The sequence below is a fragment of the Branchiostoma lanceolatum genome, chromosome 6, assembly GCF_035083965.1.
Source record: "Branchiostoma lanceolatum isolate klBraLanc5 chromosome 6, klBraLanc5.hap2, whole genome shotgun sequence".
NCBI classification, from domain to species: domain Eukaryota; kingdom Metazoa; phylum Chordata; class Leptocardii; order Amphioxiformes; family Branchiostomatidae; genus Branchiostoma; species Branchiostoma lanceolatum.
In genome coordinates this window covers 12,793,120-12,805,395 of record NC_089727.1, presented here as the reverse complement: position 1 = coordinate 12,805,395, position 12,276 = coordinate 12,793,120, and the positions used below count along the sequence as shown (strand labels likewise).

General features: G+C 41.2%; 1 protein-coding gene across 2 annotated transcripts; it reads right to left on the bottom strand.

Moving 5' to 3' along the window:
* Positions 1-906: 906 nt before the first annotated feature.
* Positions 907-10,942, bottom strand: LOC136436686 (MFS-type transporter SLC18B1-like). Of its 2 annotated transcripts, XM_066430879.1 has the most exons (16): positions 10,800-10,941; positions 9,300-9,600; positions 9,072-9,167; positions 8,787-8,860; positions 8,289-8,433; positions 7,592-7,660; positions 6,932-7,022; positions 6,548-6,619; positions 4,618-4,691; positions 4,347-4,448; positions 4,023-4,132; positions 3,547-3,645; positions 3,288-3,362; positions 2,506-2,599; positions 2,246-2,298; positions 907-2,070 (listed from the first exon to the last, which is right to left on the bottom strand). In XM_066430879.1, the coding sequence occupies exons 2-16, from the start codon at positions 9,567-9,569 to the stop codon at positions 2,025-2,027; spliced, it is 1,470 nt and encodes a 489-aa protein (XP_066286976.1). In that variant the 5' UTR covers positions 9,570-9,600; positions 10,800-10,941; the 3' UTR covers positions 907-2,024. The 2 variants fall into 2 exon arrangements, with proteins under 2 accessions (XP_066286976.1, XP_066286977.1); XM_066430880.1 differs by lacking the exon at positions 2,506-2,599 and having other exon boundaries at positions 1,990-2,070; positions 10,800-10,942.
* Positions 10,943-12,276: the final 1,334 nt, after the last annotated feature.

Here is a 12,276-nt window from a genome sequence, read left to right as displayed (position 1 = left end):
TACCATATCGCACCTGTGGACGCCTGTCGAACAAAGTCCAACTTCTTGTTTGCTTTATATATAGCCTCCAAATCACGCTCCGTGGCAGGCGCTTTGATACTGCTCTTTTTGTTTTGCTGTTCACGGACTGTTTTCTGATTGATACCGTGCTCTGTTGGTGCACCAGCCAATGTTGTTGCGCACGGGAGCCATCAGAACACAGTGGCAATGAGAAAACAGCACGTAATCAGAAACTATGATATTTGAACCTGCCTCTCCTCTAATGACCAACAAATACGTGCAGAAACATTCATTCCATAGCGGAATAACAACGCGGGACTAGTGAGAATCAAATCGATTCAAATTTAACAAATTAACAACTTTGTTTTCTTCCAAATGACCATAGACTTCAAATCTCAAAGTTGGATTTCTTCTTCGTCCTTAATGACTTTAACGATAGCGAAAACTATAGACAGAAAAATCAACAACTTGGTTGAATGCCTTTTTTTCATTTTTCAGCGAACAATCAAAAACAAGTTTTTCGTATGAAATGTTGACTTCCGTCGGAGATAGAGACTACGCTCGTCTGAAGTCCGCGTACTTAATACGTTATTCTGTGAACTCTTTTGTGCAGAAATAAGAAATAATACATCAGCTGTATTAAGGGGATGATGTGTGTAACAATGATATTGAAGGCTAAGTCGAATGGCATGTAATATGAACATAAAAAGAACAGTTATATACGATCAAAGGAGCTACACCGTGTTGGACTCAGTGGAATAGGGACGTCGTTATATCATATATGGTGTATTGTTGATAGTGCCTGAGAAAACATCTTTACGAACTACACTTGTAGACTCAAGGGTTTGAAATAGCGTCATTTGTTATTAAGTTATATAAGATCAAAGGAGCTACTCCATGTTGGACTTGGGTCTCTGTATTTTGTGGTTTAATTTCCTCTTCAGAAGCAGTGGAAGATGAAATGTTCCAGTCTTCCTTATACATTTTATCGTTTAATCAAAGATGAGTGAAAAGGGACGTCGCTCTTTGCAAATTGTATATTATGTATGGTGTATTGTTGAGGATAGTGCCCGAGAAATGTAATATATGTATATATAGGGCATGATATTCAATATGATATTATCATGCTCTGTTCATATATCTACATGTACCTATGTAGGCTAATCTATTTACAACTCTATGCAAAAACGAGACAATGTTTTACATTCCTGACACAGAATACTGTCATCGTTATCAATACATTGTATATTGTTTTAGAGCATTGTAATGCACATTATTAGATCGATTGTCTCCACTGTTATTACCTTCGCCTAGAAGGTTATGTTTTCGTCAGCGTTCGTGTGTGTCTGTGTGTGAACGCGATAACTCGAGAATGCCTGGATGGATTGATGGACACTTAGTATGTGGGTAGGTCTACTTCAGACCTCGAAATGATTAGATTCTGGGCCCCCTAGTGGCTTGCTATGGTACTGCAGCGGAACTTCCGGGTTTGATATCTTGTGTTTTGGACATGCTATGTTCATGATATTTGAGTAGTAGATAGCTCTTGGGAGGGAGAGTAAGCTGTGTAGGTTTGGGCCCCTAGCGGCTTTGCAGGGGCCGATTTTGTTTCAAGCTTTGAAAGGAAATGATTCAAGAAGAGCTTGACGGATCGTCGTGATATTTGGTATGTAGATAACTTGAGTGATGATTGACAAGATCGTATGCTAATCATGCAAATCAGTAGCTAATTTGCATAATTAATGAGGAACGTTTATAAATCCGCTGCATTCCATTATAGATTATAGGACTCTCAAACACATGACATATGTAATTCATGTATTAGATTAGTTCTTTAAAATTGTTAGATATTAGAAATAACCAATTGTTATGTATCTACAAATTGCCATACATTGTACCCGTTATAATTGTCGCGCAATAAAGTTACAAACAGCAGCTTAAGTATTACACTACAGCACACAATACATACATAGAGAAAGAGATATGACATCAGTATTTTCCACAAATTTCATCTCACTAATTAGTTAATCAGCAGTCTTTTCTTCCTCCGTTGACGGTCCCACGTGCCTCCTGAAACACATTTATGACCTTTAGAATGTCTTTGGGAAGTCTCCCATTCTGCACCCGTCATCGAAAAGCATGAAAAATTCCAGGAATTAAAAACAATAATGATCGAAGGAGGGACAGAGAAAATGAAACATTTGAGACAAAATATATCGCAATATCTGACATATGTTGATCCTACCTTTTTGGACAACAGCAATAGTCACAGATGTAGAATATGAGCATCACTACAGCCTGGAACACAGAAAGTCAGATGTATGAAGTTGATAAATGATTGTACCTATCAGATTATCTTCAATAGTTTGTTTGCCTCAGACTTTCAGTGGACTTGTAGAAAAAAGCACTAAACATTAGCCACCTAATATGGAACAACAGCATTTACCGGACATGGCTAATGGAATTTGAGATTTGAAAAACAGATTGCATCGTGGAGGTACATACGTAAGATAAGGTGAACCCTCCAAGTGCAGTGGTCGCCCACGGGAAGCCGAACTTCTGAACCAGGGCACTGCTGGCTGTTGGACCGATGAACTCCCTGTAGAATAGTGACCGCAAATGCCCAATTCTTCACATATGAACTACCCTGGGAAGATTTGTGGCAATCGTATTCTATATTGCTTTACTTTCTAAGGTCAGAAGGTCTCGTGTCCAGAGTTATTAAGACTGTCTGAAGTGGGGTCGTGTGGCGTAACGCCAGAGCGTTCGGCTCAGAACCAAGTGGTTCCGGGTTCGAATGCTGTCATGTCACCGATCTTGTGCCCTTGGTAAAAGGCACTTTCCACGACTTTCCTAACTCCACCTAGGTGTGAATGGGTACCTGACTTCGGTTGGGGAAGGTCGTATTGAGGTCGGTGGCGCCGAATTGCAGTCGCCCAAACCCTTGCGACAGTTCCACAAAATGCAAGTGTGGAGCAAATATGCATCTGTTGCCAATGTGTATCATATGATTGTAAACCCTGCACCAATTCAGCACTAGAAAAGCTGCCATTGCACGGGTAATTTCTGACCAATGAAAGACCAATAAAAACCCGGTAGGTCAGTCATCCTGAAGATGGCTTTAGCCTCTGCCAAACACTCGACACCCGTGCATTCGATGAGTCCAAAATTCTTGGAAGAAACCTGACTACACCAGCAGTCTTGAGCACATAAAGCTAATGCTATAAACAGGACACTTGCTTTGAGAACATATAGCTTGTGCTAAAAGTAGTTTCAGCTGTACTCACCCAATCGAAAAGCCTGCGCTGTACAGTCCTGCCACTAAACCGTTCGTCACAAGGCTGTCTTCCATACCAGCATCACTGCAGGAGAAAGCATTTATCAGAGTATCAACCTTTGTCGTTGTAATGGTGAATCTTACAGTAGTTACAAATTATTTCAATTCATGACAAAATTGAAAATGCTTTGAAAACCCAATTTGACTATACTGAACATGATATCTATGTATATAACATTATTACTCAGCCCACATTGTGACATGTTTACCTGGCTGCATAAAGCATCTCATTAAAGATCGGTGACGCGGCCACGCCAATTCCTAACGCCATTGTTGCAAGTCCGACGATGTGCATCCAAAGTTGATTTCTGAAAAACAGTGTGAAAACTAGAAATCCACGACCTCATACCTTAACCAAATGATGATAAAAATCATGACCATAGCATGTCCAGACAACAAGATATCAAAATTGGAAGTTCCGCTGCAGTACGTAGCCGCTAGGAGCCCCAAAATCTCATCATTTCGAGGTCTCATTAAGTCCTACCCAGGTACTAATATAAATATCAAGACAATCCACCCGAAAACATAACCTTTTCGGCGAAGGTAATGAAAAACGTCAAATATCATATTGCTGATATTGTGGGATATCGATATTCACAGAAGCTGTGAAAGGCTAAGGAAAAACTACATTAATCAGTTTTGATATATATATATAAATGTAGTAGCATGAAGGAAAGTTCGTTACTTCGGTAAAACGTTGAGGTAGTCTGTCAGGAGAGGAGACGGTGCAATCATCACCGTTGCTGCTGAAAAGATGATCAGTCCTGTGATGATCATGAACCGCATCGCTTCTTTCTGTCAAAATATACAAACGTCTGCAATGACTCATCGTCGTCATGTTATCCCAGTCCATAAGTACTGATTATTCTTTGAATCGCCCACTATGTACTCCACTCAATAGTACCCGTGATTTCACTTCTTTGTGGAACCCAAATTGTGCTGCTTCCAGATGTCAGTTTTAGAGAACATCACAAAGACTTGAATAAAAAAGTGAAGGCTTAAGTTGTACCTTCTTGTCTGCTATCCAGCCCCACAGCGGTGCCAGGATGGCGTAAACCGACAGAAACAACAGGAAAATCAGACCCATGTGAGTGGGGGTCAGATATTTGTACTGTGGAGAGAGACGGAATTCGAGCTGTTCAGTGAACAAAATTATCCATTGCAGAGAGTGGAAATTGACAAAAAGAAAAGAATTATGTACACATCGAGTGTTTCAAGCAAACCTTTACCCCATGAACATGGTATAGGCAAAGAATACCCCTTGTAAATGCGTGATTCACCTTCTTTGCTAGGTACGGCTGTAGAACTGGATCGAGAAAGGACGTGGTGCTAGCAATCACCACATTCAAACCAGCTACGTACAAAGATAGAGCAATAGTTATTATCTTCGCCGAGTACTTGTACTCGGAGAGGATTATGTTTTCGGTTGAAAAATCTGTTGGGTGGGTCTGAATGTATGTCAGGAGCATAACTCAAGAAAATTTCAATGGATCTTTATGATTTTTGGTAGGTGTGTAGTGGTTGTGTAAAGGAAGGTCAAGTTCGAAAATGATTTACCTTGCGTTTTTCAATAGTACTGCAGCGGACTTAGCATTTTTTGTGTTTGTATGTAGGCAAAAAAAGTGACGGAAACGTTGATGGATCTTCATAATTTTTTGCAGGTGTGTAGATGTTGTAAAAACGGAGGTCAAGTTCAAAAATGGTTCTCCTGGCACTTTCCGTCGGTACTGCAGCGGGCTTTGTGTGGATGTGAATTTTCTTGTGGACAACATAACTCAAGAAGCTGTTGATGGATCCTTATGATATTTAGTGGATGGGTAGGATTTACCGAAAGGAAGGTCAAGTTCGATAATGGGCCTTCTAGCGGGTACCAAAGGTACTGCAGCAGAGCTTCAAAGTTTAGGGGCATATTTTCTGAAAGTGCTGTGGTCATGATTTTTGTGTGGTAGATAGTTCATGCCACAGAAAGTAAGTTCTGTAAATTTTGGCCCCCTAGCGGCTTGTTAAGAACCGCAGTGGGTGTTTTTGTTTTGACATTCGGACATGAATAACTTGAGAATGGGTCGACAGATCGTCGTGATGTTTGGTATGTAGAGAGCTCGGATGGTGCTTTACATAATCAATGACTAATTATGCAAATAAGGAGCTAATTTGCATAATTAGTAAGGAAAGTTTGTTAACCCACTGCCTTTCAATGGGACATGGGACAGTGTCAGGTCATGTAAACAGATAGCCTTGCATAAACGTACATGTAGGTCAAATAAATAAACTATTCTCCAAGCAGAGGTGTGGGTCCTGCTGGTTTTTGACGCGTTCAGTTTAAGCATTTTTGTTCAACACGGTTGGCGACATAACGAAATAGGGACAAAATAGAAAGCCTGACTAGAAACACCTAAAACCGTGCCAGATTTATTCTATTCATATGTATTGACTGTACTATTTCATCATCACTTTCAACTTTCAACACTGCCATATCGAACCTTTGTGGCCCATATGATATCAACATACTCATATTTTTTCATGACCAGTTATAAGATATATCAGCACACTCTACACATATACTAGTCCTGTACCACCAAATGATTTTTAACCCTATCTTAACTGGACTCATTCGCCCAATCATAACGTCCAAATGGTATGGTGCATGATCAAATTTGCAGGGGGTGATAGGCACGTAAATATAAATCACTTTCCATAATAGGCCTTGATTATTTGGCGAAGATAATGTGTTTGTGGAACTCTAGTTTCACAACAGACTATATAACTGTACAATGTTGAATTCACTTTGTCTGGTGGTAGGGTTGCAGTACTGGATTAAGAAAGGAAATGTTGCCAGACATCACCACACACAAACGACCTAGTAACTACAAAGGTTGAACTGTAATTGTCTAAAAACCGAATGTCTGAAACACTACCATGCAATTGAAGATCTTCATATTCATAGCTTCATTTTATATGGAAAGAACATACGATATTTGACTTTAGCATATATCTACTCCGTCAGTCAGTGTTTCGTCCAACTCATTTCATCATCCATTTGCCCTTGATCCTCAAGGATAATCAATAAGCTTTACACTATAAAGCTATGGAGTTGATAAAGGAGCAGCTGAAGTCCAGTTTTCAAACCCTTTGTGTTAAGTTAAGACATTACTTAGGCACGTACATCCGCTTGGGACGCAATTCCAAATTATCACATTATCATGTACTCACATGTGAAGATGATGGCTGGCAGCTTGAGTAACGACAACAGAGATCCTGTCTTCTTTCCCCCTTTATTCTCATCTGTCATAACATACAAAGAGAGAAGCGGGTGTTACATTGGAGTGGCTTTGATTTGGCTGATGTGCACACAAATATACGTAACACTTTAACGGCGCACGCATGTGTCCAAAACCTAAGCTATATTTTACTGCACACTCTTATAATGATAGAAACAATACAAGTTGTAAAGATAAACGATGGCATCTATTTCACACAGTTAGAACACCCTGGGCAGTTCGTTCGGCAGATTCGGATGCAGATGTTGGAGGCTGAGTTTCCTAATTTTCCAAGTACACTTTTGTCGCAATATTTTAAATGATATCTATTCCTTACCGGGCTGTTGTGGGACCAAGATCCACAAACACACGCCACAACACAGCAGAACTCCTCCCACCACCAGGAATGGCAGTTTGAACCCTCCAGCCTGGAGTCATGACACCAAAAGAATGTTAGAGTGCAGCATCAGTATATTCTACCATTTGGACTATTTTACAACACAGCTTTATTCCTCATGGACGCTCCCTGTCACACATTCAGGACCGTTACACAACCTCTCTCCTGACCATTCCTCAAGTAGAATATGACTTTCCTGACTTTGATTTCTTAACATTTATGGTTGGCTGGCGCAGACGACTTTGAAAGACTAGAAGGCAGTCTCGCCGACCAACTTTGAACAACAGATCATCTTGCACTCGACTATCTCACAACCATGGTCTGGAGATGGTCGGGAGGCCATGGTCGGCTATGTGCGACAGGGGATTTTTGCATCTCTCATAGGCATGACTGATATGACAACTAAGTTTCGATAGATAAAAAAAAAACTGATTTGAGTGTCCCAAGGAATTAGAATTCCAAGTCCAAACGCCTTAGAATTAGTCGTTCAATCTTGGTCCTTAAATCAAAATATGCTCGTAAAGCGATGGAATTAAATGACAAAGAATCAACAGAATTAATGTAATAAAGACACGTATTGCACTATTTTGGAAAACTCACGTCATACAAAAAGCCGCCGATTGGTGGACCTGCCATCAGACCCAGCCCAGTAAATGATTCCAGAGCTCCCTATACAACAACAAACATATCAGACGTTTAATACTCCGATCTGTAGATACATGTATCTGGTTATGAAATGTTTTCCAGATGAAGTGTGCGAAATACTTTTTTAAGCCAGGTTGCCCAGTGGGGTAAAAGTTAGGTTGCACATCAAAATTTCTGGTTGCCCCACTTCACTGATTTCTTAAAATAAAGTGCAAACGTAGCATTTTATGATACATGTATTACCTAAAGTGTTTTGATTCAAAATGAAAATCAGGTAATATGAATAAAAAACAGGGCTTCAGACTCACTTTTTGACTTATTAGCATTGTGCTCCCAATCCAAATAATTACCGAATTTTATGAGAGTGACACTGTGTTTTTGTGAGCTTCCTCGGCTCAAATTGAGTTGTCAGGCTCAAAATCTAAAGTAGCGCACGGCGCCACCTGCAGCTGGGTTTAGAAATAAGTTCCGCCGAGCAAAATGTGGTTGCGCGGCGGAACTGCGCAACTGGGTATTTCGCACTTTGAATTATTATTTAATAGTCTGATATAATCAATACATGGTCGGAAAACCATTTCGAGTATTAAAAATGTTTTGCAACTATGCTCACTTCATTCCGTTCACAATTTCAGGGCGTAAGATCACCACATACCATGACTGTAGCCACATTGTTCGGAAACGCATGAGTCAGGATGGCTGTTCCTGCTGTACTGGAGGCAGACACTGCAAGAGCTTCAATGGAACGGATCGCGAAGCAAAGAACTATGAAAGTGGTCCCCTCCGTGTACTGTAGGAAGCTGTTCAAAAAAAGTGGAAAGGATGTTCAAGAGACCTAGTCCATGTCAAGCCATCTTTTAAGTCTTTCTGAGGCAGTTTTAGGAAAGTATTCTCGACAACGCCTACCGCCTCTTATATCCATTGACTGGCAAGACCAGGAAACTTACGAACGCGCACGCACTCACACATAACGTTACATGTTGCCTCTTGTACATGTGTACAATGTGACGCTACTTTTCAATTAGTGTCATGACATGTCGGACATGTCGCAATCGGCAATGGACCTTCAAATTTACGTACATAGATGGATAGATACCGTGTACAAATATGTAACGGACGCAACAGAAGGCTATTGTAAAGCTATGTGACTTACCCAAACAAGACAGTACAGCCCCCTGACAGAAGCAGCCCACCTATCAACATGAACCTGGACCCGATGGATGTGAGCTATCAGAAGATACATTAAGGTTATGTAATTATTCAAATTACTTGAAATATACAGTATAGTGAGCTTGGTACTACAGTTGAAGAATGTGAACTTTTTATATTCCATTTTATGTGTCTGCATTTGATATAATTCATGATCGTATAGATATGATAACTGTTATTGATACTTGGTTCATATATCTATTGATAGAAACAAATGATGAAGACTCACATATTTCCCAAAGAACGGTCCGGCGACTAAGCCCACTATCGCATAGATTGCAATAATAAACCCCACTGTGATCTGGGAGGCTCCTCTTTGGAGAGCCTGCAAGATACATAATTTATTGATAAGTAGCTGTATTTTCAACTGAACCTAAGTTCGTCATTGCTGGCTTAAAGGCTCAGATTATGGTTCTTATTCATAGCAGCTCAGAAAACAGAATGTAGTACAACTCACCTCTCCCGGGAAGAAGGCAAAAACTATGGAGTAAGTACAGAACGCTATAAAGTTGTTCAGGGCGATGCAGACAAACGTGAAGATCTGGACTCTGGACCCCTTGGTGCAGCTGAAACCCCCTGAACTGGCGTCTTCCTCCACTGGAGTCTCTGTGGGATCTGCAAGGGCGTTGGCTCCGTCGGGAAGCATGGCAACGGAGCCGTACTGGCTGTTGAGGCTTTTACCTGTGCTGGTCAGTGCACCGCGGAGGCCCTCGTGTTCCTTCATCATGGCTAGAGTTCGTTAGGTCACAACCTTTATCCTGAAAACAACAACACGAAAAAACAGAATGCTTTCATTCCTTGCTGTATGACAGTATGTGAACTATGTAAATTAGGAGGAGTCAAACTGTTCGAACTGTGATCGGTAAGCGGTGTCCATCGATGATTTCAAATGGTTCAAAATTAAGACAGTCGGAGTTTTTCCACGCAACCACTGAGCTGCATGGTAATTTGTGTAATATGTGAACTATATGAAACTAGGAGTCAAAGCTATAGGAGCTGTACTAATCGCCTTCATAGAGCCAGCTCCATGGAGCCAGCTCTATGGAGGTGATGAGTGCAGCCCTGCGGCAGATTTTTTTCTACCTCCATGGAGCTGGCTGGCTCCACGGACTTTCCATGCATAAACATGGTTCACGTCACCCCTAAAAATGTAAAAACCTCTATGGGGAAACTCTGGTGAACGATAAACAATATTATGCTTACAAGCTTCAAAGGGATAGCTCTAGGGGTGGGTACCGGTACATAAAATTCAGGTCCGGTCCAGGTCCAGGGGGTCAGGTCCTGGTCCGGACCTGTACCTGTACCTGATTATAGTACTGTCGCAGTACATCATATTTTGGAGAGCGGGACACACGTAAAAGTCTCCAAACGTCATGTCTGGAACGATATAATTTCTTAGGTTTGCACTTTGTCTCAAATCGCCGTCTGTTTACTCATCCTTTAAGTATTTCTAGATATGATTCACAGCTAACGTCTTCGAAAACGACTCGTTAAATCTGCTGTTTTGTATTTTCTTAGACCAGTTATGTGGCCGCCTGCTGGTAGCCTGGTACTATAAATTTTCTAATTGGTCCATAGGCCGGTCCACTGATTTTTTACGGACCGGTTTTTTTGGACCGGTCCATTAAGAAATACCGGTATTAAGAAAACTGTAAAAACCTCTATGGGAAATGCTGGTGCGCGATAAGCAATGCTCAGTGACAAGCTTCAAAGGGATGGCTCCATACACGTTCAATAGCTCCAAGCACTTTCAGAGCATAAGCATGGTTCACGGCGACACTGCCATTTTCCTAATTTTACTGTGTTCCAAATATGATCATGGAACTAGCTAAAATCGTTGAGAAAAAAACTCACCAAAAAATGGCTCGTATCGAGAGCACAGGCTCTGGATGCCTTTGAATATAGAATACAACACGGGGTATTCCGTATCACCCGAGGGTCCAGCCCGACCACTAACCTGACAAGAAGACTTCAGCGGGCCGACATTCCGGTCCTCTCGATTGGCTCCCTCAGTCTCGGACACTCGGACACCCGCCCAACCTGCCCTACTCGGGCTAATGTTAGATCAAAACAGGAAGAGTCCTACTAACCTCTGACCTAACATGCGTCCTCAACCAATGATGACAACGCTGACGAATTACTATATCGCACCTGCGGACACTTGTCGAACAACTTCTTGTTTGCTTAGCCTCAGGCTCCGCGGCAGGTCTTTGATATTGCTCTTTTTTGTTTTGCTGTTTTTTTTTACCGTATTCTGTTGATTCATCAACCAACGTTGTTGAGCACGGGAGCCATCAGAACACAGTGGCATTTAGAAAACAGTACGTACTCAGAGAGAAAAAACGGTGATATTAAACCGGCCGTACAGCCTGCTTTGGGGGCTACTACTTGCGGTCGGTCCTGCCCCTCTTCTGATGACCAACAAATACATGCAGAAACCTTCATGCCATAGCGAAATAACAACTCGGGAATTCTACAATGGGCTTTACTAAGAGTCTCATAGATTAAAATTCAACCAATAATTAACAATTTTGTCTCCTTCCAAATCACCATCCACTTCATATGATCGCCGATCTCAAAGTTGGATTTCTTGTTCGTCTCTATTGACTTAGCTTTAACAATTGCAACAAGATTGGCAATGATAAAAAGACATTGCCATGGCGACGGTTGTTGTTGTTTTAACTTTTACTCTACCCTGCTTAGGGCACTGATAGGTGGTGCTATTCATACGGGATTTCTATCGAAAAGGGCTGATGATTACCTGTTCTGTTAGGCAAATACAAAACACACACACAGACAGCAATAGCACAACTACATTCTACCATACCCCGCAACCAGAACGAACATTGATTTCATCACAGCCTGACAACTAAAAACAGTCCACTGATTGGGTTTTCACCATACACCTCAATGACTATTCTACTCTGCACCATGTAAAGCAAAATCTACACAAATTCTAACAACATAGTCCACTTACCAACAGACACAGCACACACAATGAAACAACATCCTTTGCACACTTATGTTTCCTGCCCTATAGTCTAGAATTAACGGGTAGATCTCAAGAACGCGAATGCCCAGGACTGCCCTCTGGGATTTTAGCTTAGGAATTCCTATGGAACTCCAGTGCCAATGAAAATGCCAGGAATTCTTAAAGTCCTAATGAAATGCCATATTGTAGGAATCCACAGAAATGTTATTTTGTAAAAATGTGTGCCCCACAATTCTCGGAATTGCACAGGATTATATCGGCATGATAATCATCTAGCACTAGTAGTAAATGCTATTTAGTCTTGTCTCTTGTGTGAATCGTTCTGACTTGCTAAATTTCCTTGCGGCAGTGAAATTTTCATTGATCAATCTGAATATGATTTCCATTTTGACATCATTCCAGATTCTGTCCTTGGTTTCAAGTATTACTGTCTACTTGTGGT